The sequence below is a fragment of the Harpia harpyja genome, chromosome W, assembly GCF_026419915.1.
Source record: "Harpia harpyja isolate bHarHar1 chromosome W, bHarHar1 primary haplotype, whole genome shotgun sequence".
Classification (NCBI taxonomy): domain Eukaryota; kingdom Metazoa; phylum Chordata; class Aves; order Accipitriformes; family Accipitridae; genus Harpia; species Harpia harpyja.
In genome coordinates this window covers 36276430-36297408 of record NC_068968.1, presented here as the reverse complement: position 1 = coordinate 36297408, position 20979 = coordinate 36276430, and the positions used below count along the sequence as shown (strand labels likewise).

At 38.4% G+C, this 20979-nt stretch overlaps 1 protein-coding gene across 1 annotated transcript in view; it reads right to left on the bottom strand.

Annotated features, from left to right (window-relative positions):
• Positions 1–3890: 3890 nt before the first annotated feature.
• The window catches only part of LOC128136235 (proprotein convertase subtilisin/kexin type 5-like), a 277385-nt gene continuing 260296 nt past the window's right edge, over positions 3891–20979 (bottom strand). Inside the window, exons 14-21 of the mRNA XM_052775477.1 lie at positions 18854–18997; positions 16781–16883; positions 16038–16231; positions 13005–13089; positions 9086–9183; positions 8391–8520; positions 7231–7346; positions 3891–4421 (exon numbers count right to left, since the gene is read on the bottom strand). Coding sequence (XP_052631437.1) covers positions 4306–4421; positions 7231–7346; positions 8391–8520; positions 9086–9183; positions 13005–13089; positions 16038–16231; positions 16781–16883; positions 18854–18997 — 986 coding nt within the window. The 3' untranslated portion in view covers positions 3891–4305. The remainder of the gene's footprint in view (positions 4422–7230; positions 7347–8390; positions 8521–9085; positions 9184–13004; positions 13090–16037; positions 16232–16780; positions 16884–18853; positions 18998–20979) is intronic.

The window sequence follows — 20979 nt, the reverse complement described above, 5'->3', positions numbered from 1 at the left end:
CCAACTCCTCGCGCGCAGCCTGCAGCCGCGACGCATTAAATATCTCTCCCGGCTTTACTATGAAGCCCCGTTGTATCATCCACTGGATGAGACTCGTGACTGGAGCTGTATGCACTCCACAGTCCACCTCCCTGCCTACCGCCTTTAGTACCTTAATAATTATTCTGATGGATGCCATCGTCACCGGCAGGATCGCCCCGAGGGCCACCTTCCAATTGCCTGGCCAGGCAAAACACTCGCACACTCCGCGTCCGTGTCTGCGTCGGGGTCACCACTTGCTGCACTTTCTCCGCTGCGACAATCTAGGGAAAACGACGCATCGCCAGGGACTCGCCCTGGGGAGAAAACGGACCAACACAGATACTGTGGATCAAACGGTTTCTCCGTTTATTAACTGCGCAACACTCGGTTATATATGTTTCTAATATCTACTCACACATAAGCCATTTGTTGATTGGTTAACATGTGCCGTTCACGCGCTTAAACAATAGTCTAATTGGATAAAGTCTTCTGATCACGCGAATAGTTCCTCCACCTGCATGCTGTCTTGCACCCTGTCTTCGGTCACGTTGCCCTCCTGTTATCAGTCACATACGCCCGACCTTGTTCTACTTTTTGTGCTTACTTCAACAAACTTATAACAAAGAACAGTAGTGTCTTGTGCTAGCAAACAGAGAATAACAGTTGTGCCTTACGCAGTTTCCCTTGTTCTCCCACAATTTCTCCCACAATTTCTCCCACAATTCTCCCACAATTTTCTTTATGCTCATCAGTTTCTGATCTTCCTAAAATGGTCCTTATCTGTTCTGTGTGCCAACAACACAGTATTAAATACTGAGTACTCCAAACTATTCACCCTTGAATCAGAGGGGAAGGATCAATATCTTAAGAACACTCTGAAGTTGGGAGCAAACTAGTTTCCTTCAATTTGAATACCATTGCTGCAGTGATTCACTTGTATAAGTACTAGATAAAGTGCTTTTTATTAATACTGCTTGCATCTGGCCACTGCTATTAAGGCATTAACAAATAACAATGTTCAAAGATTTTTGAGCTGATACTAGGAAGTCCTGTTTTTCAGCCTAAAACTCAGTTCAACATTTGCTTGTTGTGAGGCTTCACAGCTCAAAATGTACTCTACTTTATGTAGAGCAGACTTGTTTGGCCAGAGGTATAATGAACTTATCATCACTCTTTGTATGTTACCCATCCAAAGAAGCTGAAATCTTGACCACACAAGACACTACAATTGATTGAATTTCTCACATCAATCAGAAAATGAAGGTGGGGTGGGAGCTGAATGAAGAAACTCTTCATACAGTATCAGTGTAAGGATTAGGCCAACCTTTTTTCCTGTTGTGGTTTTACCAACTATTGCTGAATGCATGCTGTCGCACGTACGCTTGCTCCCAGGAGTGACAGCGAAACTGAGAACTATGGGCTAATTCTTTGTTTTAAAACAAATTTAGCGATAGCAAGATGTATAAGATTGAAAACCATTGGCTGAAAAGCAGTTGTTCAGAAGCTTCCTTACACGGTTTCAGCAAACGTGCTTAAAACTTACATCTGAATATAAGACTTCTGTAGATGAGTTGGCACTTTGGTCTCCATTCAGATTGTAGGATTAAGTGGGGCAATGAATGAGTGTATCAGCTAATGCCAATCAAGGCTCTGATCCTGAAGCGGTCATAGCTGAATCTATATGGAGTCCCCTTGATTTAATGGGAAGGACAGCCTGCCATTTGCAAGTACACAGTCCAGTGTTGTGATTTGAGGTTGACTGAATGTGTGCATTGGCAAATGAACGGGCACCGATATCTCACTGCATAAATGGACACATACGACTGCAAAACTGATACTTTTCTCCTAAACTGAGCCATTAGGTATTTATGTGTCTGACCTTTTAATCCTAAGCATGCAAGAGATTAGTCTCATCACAAACTCTTACGGGTGGGAAGAAGCTAATGCTATTGTACACCAAGGTTCAAACATGGATGTACTGCTACTGTATGAAAGGTTTCCTCCATGGAAACCAGACATTTCTGCTCTGATAAATTCCACCACTTCAAAAAAAACCCAAAACCTCAATAAAAATAAACATCCCTACCTTCCCAATTTGTTTCAATTACTTGTATGTAGTATCAAAGTGCTCTATGCTGTAAAGCTATCTTTGCCCTTCACTAAAGATATTTTATTTATAGATTATCAACAGGAATTTAGGTTAATTTAATAGAAAACATAAAATATGGAATAACATTGATTTTGGACAGTATCAATTACAACAGAACTACTCTATTTTACAAATAACAACTGAACATTTTCCACATGTACAGTATTTTTTTCAGTAAAAATGAATTTGGATTTAACAATGTGTCAGTTTTTTAAAAGAAAACAGCTATCAATTTCTTCCCTATAATAGCATTAGAGGCATTTGCAAGTATCCAAACAAATTCTTTACAATCCATTACACAATTCAATCTCAATTATGAATATATATCTTTATATTTTATATCTATAATATTAAACTTTGAAAGCATTAAGTTCTAGTTAATAATGTTATATTGAGAAATGAGGCAGTAACAGCACAAATTAAATTCTCATAATTTTGAATGTCTATCAGGAAGTTTGCAATGTGCTTCACAGGTCCCTCCTGTCATACAGAACCAGATGTGGGTTGTAATAGTCTATGAGCTCATTAATAAAGGGGGCATATAATCTTTATAGGTTTGTATCCATTCATTTATAAAACTTCCAAAATAATTTTTGTGTCAAAAAAACAAGAGCCTCTTTATTTTCTAACATTTATATGCTTAAACATCAGCAATCTATTTTCTACTTGTGTGTCCTGGAAAGATAACAGAGAGAGACACTTTGTACGTTTTATGTATTTTCTCCCAAAACCAGTATTTTTGAAGTTCAATTTACTGTTTTCTGCTAAATGAATGGGTTTCAAACAGTATGCTAAGCAAAGCTTAGCAAGATGAAAATATATTAAATGGGAATTTGTACTGACAGCTGTGTACCTGGTAAAGAGAGAAACACAGGGGCCCGCTTCTCTTCCCACACAGACTGGTTTTACAGTGAGGTAACTCCATTGGCTTCAACAGGATTATTCCTGCTGAAATTGTTATTGGAAGTGGTTAAAAGCAGACTCAGGCCCATCATAACAAGATTGTTGCACCAAGAAAACCTTTGATTTATTGACCTATATGTAATTACTCCTGGAGATGTATTTGGCACAGCTCACTTACTTACTTACTTACTTATAAATCCAGTCCTGTAAACACGTCCTGTCGCATAGTCACACTGACATTTCTGTATGGGCACTATGAATAGCCCCACATGCCTGCAGAATCAGGTCCCTTGTTTTGTGAACATTACAAGATAACAGTACTCCTTACATGTTACCAATGTTTTCTGATTTTTTAGCATATACATTACTCTTGTTTATGCAAACCAAGAGGAACAGTATCTTTTGAATTTGTTCAAACAGGAACAATGGTGGGTTTTTTTAAAAGTTTATTTGAAATAGCTTTGACAATTTTTAAATTGTCAAATTAATTAAAATTTTTTAATTGTCAAATAAAATAAAAATCCTAGCATATATGTTATTGAGCTAGCTGTCTAAAAATCAAATCTATATGACCAAAAAAACATTTTTGCAAAGCGTATATACATACTTCATGTGATACAAAAAAACCAGCACACAGTAGAGGAAGTAAAAAAGAAATCTGTTTAGAAATGATCTTTTGTTTGTAATACTGTTAAAAAAGGTGCAGAACTTAATCTAACAGTGTTTCTGATTCCTTCAGGGACTCATTTCCTTAAGTTCCCCCATCTCTATATATAGCACAAAAAAGACTGATGAAAACATTTTTGTGTTATTTAGTTTTAATTCATGTAAACATGTGTTGCATTCTTGAAACACTCTTTAATCATCTTGAAGAGGAAACAAGTAGAAAAAAAAAGGGAAGAAAAAGGACCTTCAAAAAACCAGGAATAATCCTAAAATTGACAGGAAATCAAATAATGACTTAAACTGTAATCTTGGCATCAAATGCTTTGGTCACACAATAATGACTCTGATCCTGGATGCTCAGCTCTAAACACCCAGTTATTAAAGGTAGGCGTGTTGTAGCTTTTCCATTTAAGTTCCAACAAACAGTTCACCATCTCCCCAGACAGAGGAGGGAGAGAAAGAGGTGGCTTGCTTCCCCCCATGCCATTTCTTTTTTTTAACCTTTTTCAATAATATGGATTAATCTATATGTCTACAGGAGCAGCAGGACTCTGGGAGGTGTCAGTTCACCCCTTGTGTGTACATGTTCTGCAACACAGTTGCTGAAGCACTTTCCGCTGGCACAGATTGTTCTTTTTCACCAGCATACAGAATCCTCCCTCGGCCCAGGACTCTTCCGTGGCTTCCAGAGGGCAGTGATAAGAGAAGGAGGGGAAGTTGAAGATTTGGAGAGCATGTTGTGTACAATGGAGGAAGGTTTAATTGGTCAGAGAGGCAGATTTGGTTGAAGATACCATTCAGGAGTAAGTAGGAAATTTGGTTCATCAAAAGGAATTTCAGTCAACAGCATTTTTTTTCAGGAAGAAATATTGTGTGGTCCGACAGGGAATGATTGGCATCCATTTGTGAAAAGGAAAAATAGATTAGAAAGAGAATAATTAGAAAACAGTGATATTTACAGCAAAGGAGGTTTCTTTTCCCAGTTTTTATGAAACAAAAGAATAAAACAGTCAAATCACAGAAAAAGAATAAAACATTCTCAACAGAAATGCAAATCCTATAGAATGAGTTAGGTACATAATCAGTGCTTGATTGTCAGGCAGTGAAATGAGACCCTCCACACCTGGTAACTTACAGAAAAAAAAAAAGACTTCTTTATTTTCCTTGGCTACCCTAGACTGTGGTGTGATCCAGTATGGTGCACTGCAATTGCCTTATGGCCCACATGCCAATGATCCCTTCCCATGGCAATTGCACAGGGAAGAGTGGGGGAAACAGCAGTGAGATGGAGCATTCTTGGTCTTGGGCAGCTACACATGTATCCAAAGTAAGCATACAGGCCCATGAGTTGAGAAATAATGCTAGGTTGCACAATTTTGGTATAACCTCTCTGACTTGGATACTGCAGTAAAAACATTCAGTGCACAGAACCTCAATTCTGTTCAAGACTAAGTAGTTTTGTAAGACATCAATACATCGTATTTCTGTGCATTTTGCTCTAATGCCTCTTCATATCTGAATTCATATTCATCAACAGTATTTACACTAGGGGAAGAGCAGAGCATTTGCTTGCATGTGGCAAAAAAAAAGCACTATATAAAATGTCAAAGATAAAGGTGGGAATTTCAGGCATACAGACTTCCTTCACCTGAACTCTTTCTGCTGTACATAGACTAAGAAAGTAACTTCCACCCTCAGTGATATTTCTTTCTGCAAACTCTCTGGAGTCACTTGAGATTGTATGTTGTACTGTTTTTGGCTGGGATAGAATTAATTTTCTTCATAGTAGCTTGTATGGAGCTATGTTTCAGATTTGTGAACTAAAACAGTGTTGATGATAACATAGGGATGTTTTAACTACTGCTGAACAGTGCTTATGAAGTGTCAAGGCCTTTTCTGTTTCTCACTTTGCCCCCCAGCAAGTAGGCTGGAGGTGCACAAGAAGTTGGGAGGGGACACAGCTGGGACAGCTGACCCCCAACTAACCAAAGGGATATTCCGTACCATATGATGTCATGCTCAGCAATAAAAGCTGGGGGGAAGAAAGATGAAGGGGGGACGTTTGGAGTTATGGCATTTGTCTTCCCAAGTAACCATTATGCATGATGAAACCTTGTTTTCCAGGAAATGGCTAAATACCTGCCTGCTGCTGGGAAGTAGTGAATGAATGCCTTATTTTGCTTTGCTTGCACATGCAGCTTTGCTTTACCTATTAACTGTCTTTATCTCAACCTACAAGTTTTCTCACTTTTACCCTTCCAGTTCTCTCCTCCATCCCATTTGTGGGGAGAGTGAGTGAGCGAGCAGCTGTGTGGTGCTTAGCTGCCTTCTGGGGTTAAACCATAATACATGTACAAATGAGGACAGATTTATCCTAGCATATTAAATACCAAACTGACATGTCAAATGTTTGCACTACAGTATTGAATTGCAATATATTACTGAGACTGTGGTTGCCCAAAAGCTCATAACATTAAATTGCTTTTCATTTGTCCATCTATATCTGACCTTCTCTGAACTAGTTCTAGATTACAGTGACACTTTTTCTAATGTCTTGATATGAAAAGGTCTCATGACTGGTTTACTTCTGTACCTGTAATGTGACTTTACACTGGACAGGATACTTTTCAAAGTTTGAAGGCCTAAAAAAAATCAGGAGCTGTAAAGGTCCACAGAAACAGGACTCAGCCCTGCCTCTTTTTTTTTTTTTTTGATAAAACTCTTATTACATCCAGATGGAGTGAGCTGGACCCAAGAGTCAATGTTAGCTTTTACTACTTTTGATGTTGGATATTTTTCACAGTTTTTAACACCAGACTTTGTTCTGGTATGATTTTCCTGTTGGACTGTACTAGTTGGATTGCATCGACAAGTAATTCACATAGCAACACGTTTAGGGAAGCATGGCATTATCTAAGTGTTTGTATAACTGGGACGTTTGAAAGGAATGAATAGTAGTGAATAATTAAGCCAAACCTTTCCAGTAAGAATGATATCTTGGTTGCCTCAGAGAACTTGAAGAAAGTTCAAGTCTCTATCACAAATTGAGTGCTTCCTATTCAAAATCCTTTTTTCCTCTTGCTACCCTTTCACATCATTCAAGCAGTAGTACAGATACTTAAAATAATTTTTACTTATCAGCATTTTCACAGTTTAAAATGGCAAAATAGATAAATGTGATTCTGTTGACAGTACACTAGGGTCTTCATATAAAAATTCTTTTGAAAGCAATGACTTTTAAAAAACAGATAATGAAGGAAAAGTAGGTTGTTGTGGGGGGGGAATTATTTTTTGAAAATTCAGGTAAAGTGTGACTAATCCTATTAATACACACTAATGTAGTTTTCTCGTCTTCATAAACCTGAAAACATTAAGAAATAATGTTGACCTCAGATCAAGAATATAACAAAAGAAAGACTGAACCAACCCAATACATATAAAAGAAGAAGCTGGAAGTGATAAAATGGATCTTTACAGAGAATAGCACTCACCATCCTTGCAGATTGTTCCCACTACACAGACACCAGTGTCTAGGTTAAAGCCACTTGGACAGCTTGTACAGTTTCTGTCTCCTTGACCGCTGCAATCCAAACAGCTGGCATCACACCTGAAAGACAGCAGCAGAGGTTGGCCTTATGGCCACTCACCAAATGCAAGAGTTCCCAAGATACCTCTTGTTTACTGCAAAGGACTTGTTTGCTGTTTCCAACTGTATCAGCTGTTATAATAAATCGTAACAACAACAACCACCACCACCTACTCCTGCAACCTAGTCCTGCTTCTTTCTTCCAACCACTCTTTATTCACGCTTTTTTTATTAAATAGATGCATTACTGTAGCATTTTGGAATTATGCAGAAGTAATCAACAAAAATATTAAATGGATTGTGTATCCATGCAAGGGATGAGCTCAAAGCCACAGGATAGAAAAGACTGGCCTGCTGCCTAGTCCTTTCATCACCCTTCTGGCTGCATCATATTTTGTGTATTGATTGGGGTTTTTTGTGGAAAAATCTAACAAATTGTGATTCCGTTCCTGCCCTGAACTCAATGCAAGCCAATAATAGATTATTCCAAAGGGCCTGTAGTATTTGTTTAAGGAAAAACAACATAGAAAAAATATGTCCCTTCCTTGTATAGCACAACCTTGTCCAAGACTTATCCACCCATTTGTACACTGAGTCAGATGAGCTATTCTGGACACCAGCCTGATATTATATTTGTGTCATGTTTGTGTCTGTGCAGCTGAACAGCTGAAATGGTCCTTATGAACAGCAATTAACTTGCAGTTAAAAATCCAAGTTTGACTTTTTTGGTTTGTTATTCAGAAACACAGCTCCTCTGCTAGATCTGTAAATTCTACATTCCTAAGCATATCTACTCAGATTCTCACTACAAGCTTTTTAAAGTGAAGGACACACATATATGCACAAGAAAAAAAAAAACACTTAAAAGACCTGCATGAATATAATTGACATTAAAGTAAATAAATACCCTTTTCCTTCATTTTCTTAGTATGCAATATATTTTTCCTATTTTTTGTCAGCAGTTTTATGTTCTCATAACTATTATTTATCTTTTCATACACAATAATAACTAATATGCTGCCAAACATTAGAGACATAAATTAGCCACCGAAGAACTGATATTACCTTTTGCAGGTTTTGTATCTACTTTCAGTAGAGTGATCAAGGTAATAACCACTACTACAGGATTGCACACATCTTCCATCTTCCATAAAATAACCCTGTGTGCAGTTTATACAAGCATCTACTCCAGCACCTTAAACCAGAGAGAAAATACACTGCATTACTGGCTAGTTCCTACTATTGTCTAACAGACACCATCTCTAACTGTAACAAAATCTTATCATAATTTTAGAGGCCTTGTTCTACTTACCTTACTTCCTTTCTGCCGCTATGTATTGCAAACAGTAATATCAAGCAATAAAGATATATGGTTAGAATAAACTACATAATTTCAGAATAAACTACATAATTTCAGTATATCTTTTTCTGAAATAATAGGATATTGGTAGTTCTAAAGCTGTCACAAACTCTGTCAATCATTCCTTTTTTCCAGAAAGAAAATGGAGGGCATGATTGGGAATTAGAATGAGATCCATTAAAAGCAAAGAAATGAGTGTATGTGCACTTTCAACTAGAAAATGTAGATTTTCATATTAGCTGAAAGTCTGCCATACTTAAAATATATTAAAGAACTACCAAGAGAGTAAAGATTTTACATGTCAGGAATCATGCTGTACTGAGACTATGTATAGTAAAATAAAATCAGAGGTAAAAATATAGAGGAAATAAAAAAATGCAAATAAATGTCAGGGAGGTACCTGCACACGTCGCACAGGAATGGTGACATGGTTCACATTCCCTACCATTATGATATTTTCCTTCTTCACAGTGGATAGCACATTTGGTGCCATGCAAACTAGGAAAAAAAGCACAGTGCTTGAGCTCTGAGCAGATAACAGCAACAGAAGACAAGAAGCTCATTCACAAATCAGTAGTTCTCTTTTAATAAAAGAACAACTCAAATATTAGGGTTCACCAGCTACTTTCATTGGTCATATTTTATAAATTTAGAGATGGTAATCGCTTCAAGTGGGAATGAAATGCAGTTTTGCTTATGGTGAAATACAACAGCTGTTTACAAAGTCATAGTAAATACTACCAAGTAGTAGAGGATGGAAAAAAATAAACAGTGCCAAAGAATACTGAAAAATCAGGCATGGAAAACACAATTGCCCATGAGGAATTTGGCAGAGGGGCAGCACCACTGCATTAAAAAAAATGCTAAAGGACTTGTTAACAAGATCTCACGCTTGCTTCTCTTGAAAGACCAGCAGCATCTCCTGATACCATGCTACAGCACAGGCTAAGATTAGATTCACAATTAAGGTAATCACCTCTTTCTGCAATAGCAGTTTTCTTTCAAATCTCTTAACTGAATACTGGTTCTGCATAGGTTGGGAGATTTGTCAAGATTACAGCTAGAGGTATTCTGCCTGCAGGCACTTTTGAGTGATAGTACAAAATAGCGACTAACAGAAAAAAGGATAGCATAGAGTCACATTTCCATGCTTCTCTCTAAGTAGCTTTCATGTTATAAGGTGCCTAGAGCAGGGGGTGGTTCTTAAGCTAGGACTTCTCTGACATGTTTGCAATCTTCTGTGGAATCTCAGCTTTCATCCAATTTAGTCATATCTCTCAAAATTCCCTGTAGCTCTAGGGAGTACCACCCAAAGCGGGTGTTAATCTTTTACTGACTGGATCCAATAAAAGTTGTGTGTGCTCAGCACCACTGGAAACTTTCAGGAGTGCATATGATCCCAGTTTGGAAAGAAAAATAGTTTAAATTAGTAATTCAACAAATGCAGCAAAACCTGCTTGATTATTATTTTTCCCCAGCCACACATCTCAAAGTACTTTACAAGGCAGGTAGAATTATCATGTTTTTTACAGATGGAAAAAACTAATGATTTGCCCAAGTTTAGTTAATGGACTAATAACAGGATCAGAACTCAAATCCAGGTCTCCCAAGTCCCATCCAGTGCCCTGCCCATAGATAACTGCCAAGAAAGAGCAGCAAGTGTTGAACAACTGGGGAATATGAAATGCATGTCCTACAAAGCTCCATTTATTTGTCACACCCACACAGTATTCTTTATAAACATTGCCAAAAAACAGTCTCAGCTTGCTAATATTGCCCAAGAAAACATGAAATTTGGGTTCTTCTCAGGTGGGTTTTTTTTTCCTTCAGTTTATTTTTCTCTTCTCATGCAGAATAGGCTTATCTCCTTTCTTCAGTGGTGCTACAAGCTAATGTTTGTGTTTAGTTGACAGGGAAGTACATAATCTCATTTCCTGAGAAATAAAGAAAATGTGGGCATAGCTTTTTTTTAAGAGACCATGTCCTATGAAGTTGCAAAGTTGCAATCTTAGACCTTCTGATATATTTTGCCTATTGTAGGAACTTCTAAATTGCTAATTTACTAATCTGATTTCTCAGATACACAGAACACCAATGCTGAGTCTGTTGAAATTCTCTAAAATCTTAATATGGATTACAAATTTAATTCCATTTTAAGGGGGAAGTAGATACTCCTATTTCACAGAGAGTGTAAATAGACTGATGTTCTGATTTGATTCCATGCTTTCCTTCCCATTAGATCATACTTCCTCTTTAAAGGGTCACTTTTAAAAAATAGATATATTTGTAATAAGAATTTTGCAGGCACTTAAAAAAAACCCCTAAATGCAACGTAAATACAGAGAAATGAAAATTCCTTTAAAAAATGTAAAGGAATCTAGCTATCGATGTTGTGGAAACAACATTCAGCTTTTACTAACTGAAAGATGAAAATCCACTTTGACAGAGGGTAAAAGCTCAATGTTAAAACACTCATAGAACACCTGTATTCTGAAAGAACCCCTACAGAGATTGAATACTGATTTCATATTTTTAGTGGCATAAAGCCAGCATACAGTCCTTTATGACTTTCATAAGATTTTTGACCTTTGCTGCTTGGAACAAAAGAAAATTCATTCATAAAGGAGCTTGAAACGCACACTGCTTCTTTGTGGACTTTATCTCTCAGTTTCAGGATGTGATGGGTTAACCCTGGCTGGATGCCAGGTGCCCACCAGAGCTGTTCTATCACTCCCCCTCCTTCTCAACTGGACAGGAGAGAGAAAATATAACAAAGAGCTTGTGGGTCGAGATAAGGATAGGAGAGATCACTCACCAATTACCATCACAGGCAAAACAGACTCAGTTTGGGGAAAAATTAACTTGATTTATTACAAATCAACCGGAGTAGGGTAATGAGAAATAAAACCAAATCTCAGAACACCTTCCCTCCACCCCTCCCTTCTTCCCGGGCACAACTTCACTCCCGGATTCTCTACCACCCCCCCAGCGGCACAGGGGGACGGGGATGGGGTTTACGGTCAGTTCATCACACGTTATTTTCTGCCGCTTCATCCTCCTCAGGGGGAGGACTCATCACACTCTTCCCCTGCTCCAGCATGGGGTCCCACCCACGGGAGACAGTCCTCCACGAACTTCTCCAACGTGGGTCCTTCCCACGGGCTGCAGTTCTTCACAAACTGCTCCAGCATGGGTCCTTTCCACGGTGTGCAGTCCTTCAGGCACAGACTGCTCCAGCGTGAGCCCCCCACGGGGTCACAAGTCCTGCCAGAAAACCTGCTCCGTGGGCTCCTCTCTCCACAGATCCGCAGGTCCTGCCAGGAGCCTGCTCCAGCGCGGGGTTCCCACGGGGTCACAGCCTCCTTCGGGAACCCACCTGCTCCGGCGTGGGGTCCTCCACGGGCTGCAGGTGGATATCTGCTCCACCGTGGACCTCCATGGACTGCAGGGGGACAGCCTGCCTCACCATGGTCTTCACCACGGGCTGCAGGGGAATCTCTGCTCTGGCGCCTGGAGCATCTCCTCCCCCTCCTTCTTCACTGACCTTGGTGTCCGCAGGGTTGTTTCTCTTACATGTTCTCACTCCTCTCTCCGGCTGCCGAATACCGTCTGTCCCAACTTTTTTTCCTTCTTAAAAATGTTATCACAGAGGCGTTACCACTATCGCTGATTGGCTCGGCCTTGGCCGGCAGCGGGTCTGTCTTAGAGCCGGCTGGTATGGGCTCTGTCGAACACAGGGGAAGCTTCCAGCAGCTTCTTACAGAAGCCACCCCTGTAACCCCACCCGCTACCAAAACCTTGCCACACAAAACCAATACACAGGAATTATTAAGTCCTCCTACCAAGAAAAGACATCCACTGCTATTTAATATATGTGTACATTATATCGTAATAGAATTGAGCCTAAGATACTTGAGATAAATGAATGATTGGATGTATGAAGACATACAATAAAGACAAGAAAATAGTTTCTAACTATCACAGGAATGAATCAGAAGGATTAATACAGTTCACCAGCTCTACTTCTAAAATAATCCTCAACTGCCACACTGTAGGTCAAAAAAGGGAAGAAATCAGTTTTCCATATGACTGTGGCTTCTATTTTACTTGAAATGAAAGATCTTCTAAAAAATCCATTGTTAGCCATAATGGCACATAATGGCACAAGAAAAGACTATATTAAAATCTAAACAGCAATGGAACACATGAAATGAGGACCACTCAAGGTTAAATAGCTATGTAACTGTCTTTGTTACGTATCCATAGACTCATAAGCCTCTTCAGGTATTTGTGTTTAGTTACATTCATCGTTTCCTTACCTTAGGCCATGTGTGCATTCTGTGCAGATTTGGAATTCAACACATATCTTACAGTTTTCACTGCATTTTCGGCAAACAATCTTATCTACAAAGGAAAAAAAGAAAACAGCCCAGAAAACCCCAGTCAGTTATATTTCATAAAATTATATGGGTAAATTATTACATGACTTATTGCTTTCTAGCTTGACATCAGGAATAGAAGCAGCAAGCTACACTAAAATAGCTATATTCTGCTATCATTAGCTTTTCCCATCAAGCATCAAATGGTTTAAATTGTTTCTAAACATTTGAAGTAATAGTTGTACCCTTACAAAAAAAATCATGCTTTGAGGTTGATAAAAAACCTTCATAATTGTATTTAATGTAGATTAACTATTTATAATATGGAATTCAATAGTCTTTTCATATAGCAGCGATATACAGTGATGAATGCAAATGCATTCCAGTGACCCTCTTGCAATTTACCTCTTACGCCTTCCATACAAGCAACCTGTCCTGTCTTACCTGATTTGGTGTTCAAGGACACACCTGCACAAACACTTCTGATCTTAACAAAATGAAGACATAAATTACTGAAGACCTGCCTTTTCATCTCAAAAGCTCCCTACTTGAAGAGATCTCTCTCTCTTTCTGTCTTCAGACCTCCTTCCTTTTGAAATACTGTGGTGGGTTAGCCTTGGTTAACAGCCAAACTCTCACCCAGCTGCTCACTCACACCACACACCCCCCGAAGCAGGACAGGGGGGAGAAAATAGGAAGAACAGGAATGAGAATGCTCACGGGTTGAGATAAAGACAGGGAGATCACTTACCAATTACCATTGCAGGCAAAACAGACTCGACTTGGGGAAAATTAATTTATTGCCAATTAAAATTAAACATTAATTACTAATTCAGATAGTGGGAATCAAAAAGACAAACATTAAAACACCACCTTTCCTCCCCCTTTTCCCAGGCTCAACTTCACTCCTGACTCCTCTATTACCCTGAGCAGCATGGGGGGGAGTGGGGGTGGGTGTTATAGTCAGTACATAGCAGTCTCTCTGATGTTCCTTCTTTCCCACACTTTTATTCTGCTCCAGCACAGGTTCTCCACAGGCTGTAGTCCAGTCAGGAAAATCTGCTTTGGTGTGGGTTCTCCATAGGTGGCAGTTCCTTCAGGAATATCCATCTGCTCCGGCATCAGTCCTCCATGGGCTGCACAAAATATCTGCTCCACCACGGAGCACCTCCTCCTCCTCTGACCTTGGTGTTCCCTCTGTTGTATCTCACTCTTTTTGTTCCCTCTTCCTCTTACCATCCAGCATTTTCTACCCTTTCTTAAATATGTTTTCACAAAGTTACCATAAACTTTGCTGATTGTCTCAACTTTGGCCTGTGGTGGGGTCATTGCCCAGCCAGATGGAACCAGCTGTATCTAGCACAGGGCAGCCCCTTACCTCTTCCCACAGAAGCCACTCTGGCAGCCAGTCACTACCGAAACCTTGCCACATACACCCAATACAGTTGCAGTGCCATGTACCCCTCTGAGAAATAAAACTTGACATTCGTATTTAATCCTAAATTTTCATCTATCCACCTGGATTGGGTGGAAGGGAATTACTTTCACTGTAGTTTTCCACAGTGAAAATGGAAAAAAACCCTAGTACCTGCTCTTGCTAATCCTTGAAAATGAACACACAGTTTCATGATACAGAAAGCAAAAAGTTAGGCATCCAGTTGAATAAAGCTCTCAAGCACATATTTATCTTTTAATCGTGTGTCTAAAGCTAACTGAAGTCAGTGGATTTTAAGCACATGAATGAATATATGTCTAAGTATTTTTGTTAGCTAAAGATGGAAATTAAACACAGGCACTCTAATTGGCAACCACAGGAGGAAACTGAAGCCAGGTGTCTCACATGGTAGACAATTACTGCTCTTGGATAATCACATCACTGCAGTTACTTAAGTATGCCAGAAATATATTTACAAGCACTTTTTACATCTGAGGACTCTATTTTTTTTTTTTTACAGTACCAGTTCAGTGGCCATGCAGGATTTTTCATCTGTCTCTTCTATGTGCACAAGGTCTTGATGGTGCCACAGCATTTAAGTATGGGGGAATGTCCTGGTTCCAGCTGGGATAGAGTTAATTGTCTTCCTAGTAGCTGGTACAGTGCTATGTTTTTGAGCTAGGTATGAGAAGAATGTTGATAACACTGATGTTTTCAGTTGTTGCTAAGTAGCATTTAGTCTCAAGTCAAGGATTTTTCAGCTTCTCCTGCCCAGCCAGCGAGAAGGCTGGAGGGGCACAAGAAATTGGGAGGGGACACAGCCAGGGCACCTGACCCAAAGTGGCCAACAGGGTATTCCATACCATGTGATGTCACATCTAGTATAGAAACTGGGGGGGGGGAGGGCGGGGGGATTGCTGCTTGGGGACTAACTGGGCGTTGATCGGTGGGTGGTGAGCAATTGCACTGTGCATCATTTGTATATCCCAATCCTTTTATTATTACTGTTTTCATTTTCTTAGTGTTATCATTATTAGTTTCTTCTTTTCTGTTCTATTAAACCGTTCTTATCTCAACCTAGGAGTTTTACTTCTTTTCCCGATTTTCTCCCCCATCCCACTGGGTGAGGGGGAGTGAGTGAGCGGCTGCGTGGTGCTTAGTTGCTGGCTGGGGTTAAACCGCGACATGGGGAATGCCTCATGTTCAGAATTTGGGTGCTGCCCATCCCTTTCTGGAGTAGTGGTAACCAATTCTGTCCTACAGCTGACTTGTTCTTGAACTGCCCTTGTTCTGCTACTGTTACTCCTAGCCACAAGCAGAAAAGATATCCTACCACAAGGCATGATTTTTAAAATCTAGGCAGATTCCAGGTTAATTTTTGAGGAGGTTATTGATCACACTTGGCATCTAACAACTTAGGAGAAGTAGGATAAGAGATAAATACATCAACATACACCTTCCTTGCTTGTAAGTATTCCAGCAACCTTCCCAGACAAAATTCTGTAGCCCACAATAAAGAAACAATAAAGAATACTAACTCTTATCCAGGTAAAACCCAACGGGGCAGTTGGTAATACAGCTATTGGTTACTTCATTCAGGTAGTAGCCAGATTTACAGGTCATGCACTGGTCACTGTGGCTTCCAACACAGGTTTCACAATTGGGTGAGCATTTTTTACAGCGTTTCTTGTCTGCATTGTAGTGACCAGGTGGGCAGGTTGAAACACAGATTCTGCAGACAGCAGGGAAGAGAAAGTATAGTTGTTAATGAAATAGCCTGCCACCAAATTCCTGGACCATGACTGCAAAGCAGAAGTATTTCTCAGCATTCCTGCTTTTCTAATGATCACATGTTTACTAAAATGTAATCCTCCCAAGCATTGCATCAATCTGCCTCTTCTCTTATTGGCTGTTTTGTTTTCCTACAGCATATGCTATCTCATGGCAAATGCCTTGTCAGAGAGTCATATGGTATCATTTTTAACCATCTACATCTTTTCCTATCTTGTACAAACTCAGTCACAGAAACTGTAGTAGCTATCACAGTTATATATATAGCCACCTTATGAAAAATAATCAAGAGATGAGGAAATAATCAGGGAAGGGTGTTTGAAAGCCATACTTTAAATTCTGATTAGCTTTTATTTTTTCCAACTCCTAAGAAAAATTGTCAAATTCAGAGGAAAATAAATTATCCATGACTGCAGCAAAGAGAAGAGGAAAGGAATTTATGATATACACCAAGGAATCTACGAAGTAAAGATTTTTCTCTTGGTCCTACCGTGTGTTGTTCTTAGATTTGTAGTAGTAGTGCAGACAGTCAGTACAATGATCTGGTCCTGGCCCATCACACCCTACTTTACTGCATTCTGCATTGCAGGGACCTATAATAAAACCAAAAATCGGGGGGGGGGGGGGGGGGGGGGAGAACACTTCTCATTCAGTGCTTAGTACCCTTTAAAACATGGTATTTTAATGCAGAATGCAATTACTCTGTTTCCCTATGTGATCTGAAGTCCAAATAGTAATTTGGCTCCACTGAAAAGAGGATTTTAGTATCTGAAGACTTTTGCAGATCTGGGCCTCAATAACTACCCACAGTGATTTATAATATTTTAGCAAGTATGGTATCCACTATAGAATCTATCAGAAACTATTTCTGGATCCAAACATATGCTTTCCTAATGAGTAACAAATAATTTTGATTTTTATTCAGAGATGTTCAAAGGCTTCTGGAATTCATAATAAGGAATGATTAGCTACATCATTGTCACAAACAGGTCAACATAAATGACAAATAACATGATTAGCGGCTACTCTGGTTACTAAGTGGGTGACAATTGGTCCAGGCAGCTACCACAACCAAAGTGAACCACCCCCCAGGGTCCGGACTATCTTCCCTCTGTGCTGCTACATGCCTTAGCTAATTAATCTTCCATCTCACCTGAATCTCATGTTTACAGTTTTCAAATAGGTCCTTCCAGCTAAGGGAGGAGAGGACTGTTGACTCCTGCCTTTACATATGGGGAACAGGGCATGCGGGTAAACTCATAACTATTTTAGGATCATTGCTCTCTGGTGAATGAAATGCTTTGAGTTTGCCAGCCTCCTCGAGATTCCTCTTAACATCAGGCAAACTTGACGTAAAGTGAGTTTGTTCCATACAACAAAAGCATAAGAAGTTAGCAATCATCAGAGATACAAGTTACATGTTGGTATTATAGCACATGTGCAAGCTGAGGTAACTGTCTTTAGGTGATTCATATAGTTCCCTAGAGCTGGGATCCACTCTTTTACATTAAACCTCAAACCCTGCTCTTCACTTTCCCTGCAATAAACAGCCAAGGCTCTGAATCTCTCTCCCAACTCTGTAATTTCTGTTAACCTATTTTCTCCATCTTCCCCTTCTACAGTATGGTGGTGATGACTGAAATAGACACCAGAGAAAGACATCTATCCAGTCCATGCCTGAATAGCTCTCTTCCTTCCAAATGTTTTTTTTTCCTTCTAAAACCTTTCTATGGAAAACAGCAGAGATGTATAAGATAATGTTATACATATATATGTGTGTTTGTGTGCATGTATATATATTTATATATACATATATAAAAACCAGTGCATTCTTCATAGTATGTTAACTGTACTGTAAAATTCTATAACTCTATGCTTACAAACTCATAAGGGTAAAATATAAATATAAAACTTTAAATAAAGAAACAAATAATTCTCATTTTAATTTAAGAAACAGTTTCACTTAACTCCCACTACTCCCATCCCCCTATGAGAAAATCCTGATGTAACTTTTTTTTTAGTAGACATTGTCAGCACCATGTTTTAGCCTCAGAATATTAATTTTTCTATATATAATTACTATAAATTCTGCATAATTATTATCAGTTGTGCCACTGCAATTCTAACTAATTAAATGAAATATAAATATAACTTTATTCTTCTAGTCAGAGAAAATCCATGAAAGGTTCATTATATTGATTATGGATATTGTTTCTGTTTGACTAATATTAGTTATTTAATTTAAAATAAATTAATTCGTTTATTTTAGTATTTCAGCACCATGTAATTGTTTCCCAGGCAAGAAAGACCACAGACTCTGCTGTGGGATCAGAATCCTAGTCTTGAATTAATGCAAAAAGACCAAGAGGCACAAAATGTAGAAGAGGGAACACATCAAGTAAGCAAGCCAGGAGTCTTGACAATATCTGATCATATATTGACAATACAAAGTCCTATGACAGTAACATTTTATATATACAGAGTCTCAAGTTACTCCTTCAACCCATTATGCATTCAATAAATGCACAATCAGAGTAAATGAATGATACTTCAAAGAACATACCTGAATAGTCATCTGTTCCATAATCTTCTGTAGGGTCTTCGAGCAGACTAGAGTGCACTCTTTCCACTTTTGGAAAATCATTTCTTGGTGAGTAAGGCTGGATGGATGTTCCATACAGTACTAAGGACCATTCTTTCAATTTGCCTAGAAGTTAAATATTTAAAATCTAGTTTTAGAAACCATTCATATGGTTTTCAGCAAGGTGAGATTTTGCTCCAGATTTCACTTTTCCTCATAACATTAATTATCCAGTTATTATTATTTGAGATCTTTTAGCTAACTAGCTATATATAATAAATAAAAATGGATAAATTATAATTCTGACTTAAGGAAGGGGTTACATTTCATTTAATACTCAAGAGTATTTTTCATTGGCTAGCAGGATATATCTTGATGGATATGAAACAATTTCTTTTAAAATTTCCACATGCCAATGTCCCCTCCCAAACCAGCATAATTTTTTATTTATTTGGCCTAGTGATTTGGCAGATATATCCTGCATTGTCTGTGTTAGTCACTAACATTTTATCCTCTCAGTACTTGAGCGAAGAAAGAAAAAAATTGCCTGCCTCAGGGATTATGTTACTTTTTTGGCAAGTTTTTTAGTGGAAAAATAAAAAGATAAATGTATATCAAGTCATCTGTTCAGGTTGTCGGGACACAAGGTGTGAAATTCCAGTCTCCACCTCTATGTCTATATTCCCCAGTGAATTTATTCCATGAAAGAGCAAAAGTATTCAGGCCTGAAAGAATTCTTAAAGTAATGAAGCATAAAAAAATACATCTCTGCTTGAAATGATGGGAATCTTTTGATTATATTTATCTATGTTGAAGCAGCTTGTTGTAAATGTCAAATTCTCATAAGAAGATACAGGAAATAGGAGAGTGGGGAGTATTTCTTTTCTAAATTTGAAAGATTCTATTTTTGGAGGCTGTTCTGTGGTTAAAATACTCTTCTCTTTGACTACTGATTTAAAAATTATGTAATCCAGGTATGTCTTTCCTCAGGAAAATCAATGTTTCATGTAAAGTTAAATTCAAGCAACCTTTATCTTCTTTTATATTAATGATACTCAATAATTTGTTTGGAGCTTTCATATTCATTTGGGGTTTTTTCAACCTATGCAAGCAAATTACTTTGACTTTTGTTATAATCAAGTTATTTTTCTGTATTTTCCCAATGTCATCTGATATCCTCCAATAGCATGACAAAAACAGTACATTATCTGTCTGCTTAATGCTTGTATTCATCCTCCAAGCATTAAGCAACAGTAAGCAAAGCCAGAGATTTCACTGAGGAATGACAGATACATGACAGATGATAACCCAATTCTTTTAAACTGTTTTGTATTGGGGTTAAAGACAGGAATAAAACTGTCTCTGCCAATGCAATTTAACCTGTATTTGATAGAAATTTCTACACTTTATATGAAACCTTCTCTGTTCTATACTCAACTTTTTTTTTTTTAGAAAAGACTATAGGCAAGACTCTACATCATACAACAGTTTTCACACAGTAATTTCCAACTTTTTGTAGCTGAAGCAAAGCATGACTTTTAAAGAAACATTCAGTCTTGATTTTAAAAAGTAACTCATGAAGAGCCTACCACACCTCTTACCAAACTACTGCCTAATTACCTTGACTGTCAAACTCTATGCACCTTATTTTCAATTTGTGTTTTCCTAGCTTTAGATCACAGCCATGTAGGTCTTTAGTCCCCACTAGATTAAAAAGAGCCAAATCACATCTTTTCTTCCTGTATAGACACTTGGGGATCAAGTTACCTCTCAATGTTCTTTAAAGTTATTCAGCTGAGTTCTTAAAAGCACTTTCTTTTTAGCAAGAGTTATACAGGGAGCTCATGTTTAACTAGAAAAAGTAATCTCTAGAGCCTTTTCAAAGCTACAGCTTCTCTGCATACAGTCTCTGTTCTTTTTGTGTTTTAACCCACTTCTACAGCATATAGACCATAATATAATGGATGTAATTGAAAAATGTGTTTTGCTAAGTTGCTAAGTTCCATCCTCATCATTATTTTGCCCCAATGATCACTATAGTTTCCAAGTGTTGATTTTATATTTCTTCCAGAACACTTGTAAAAATACTGAATACTAGAAGTTAATAT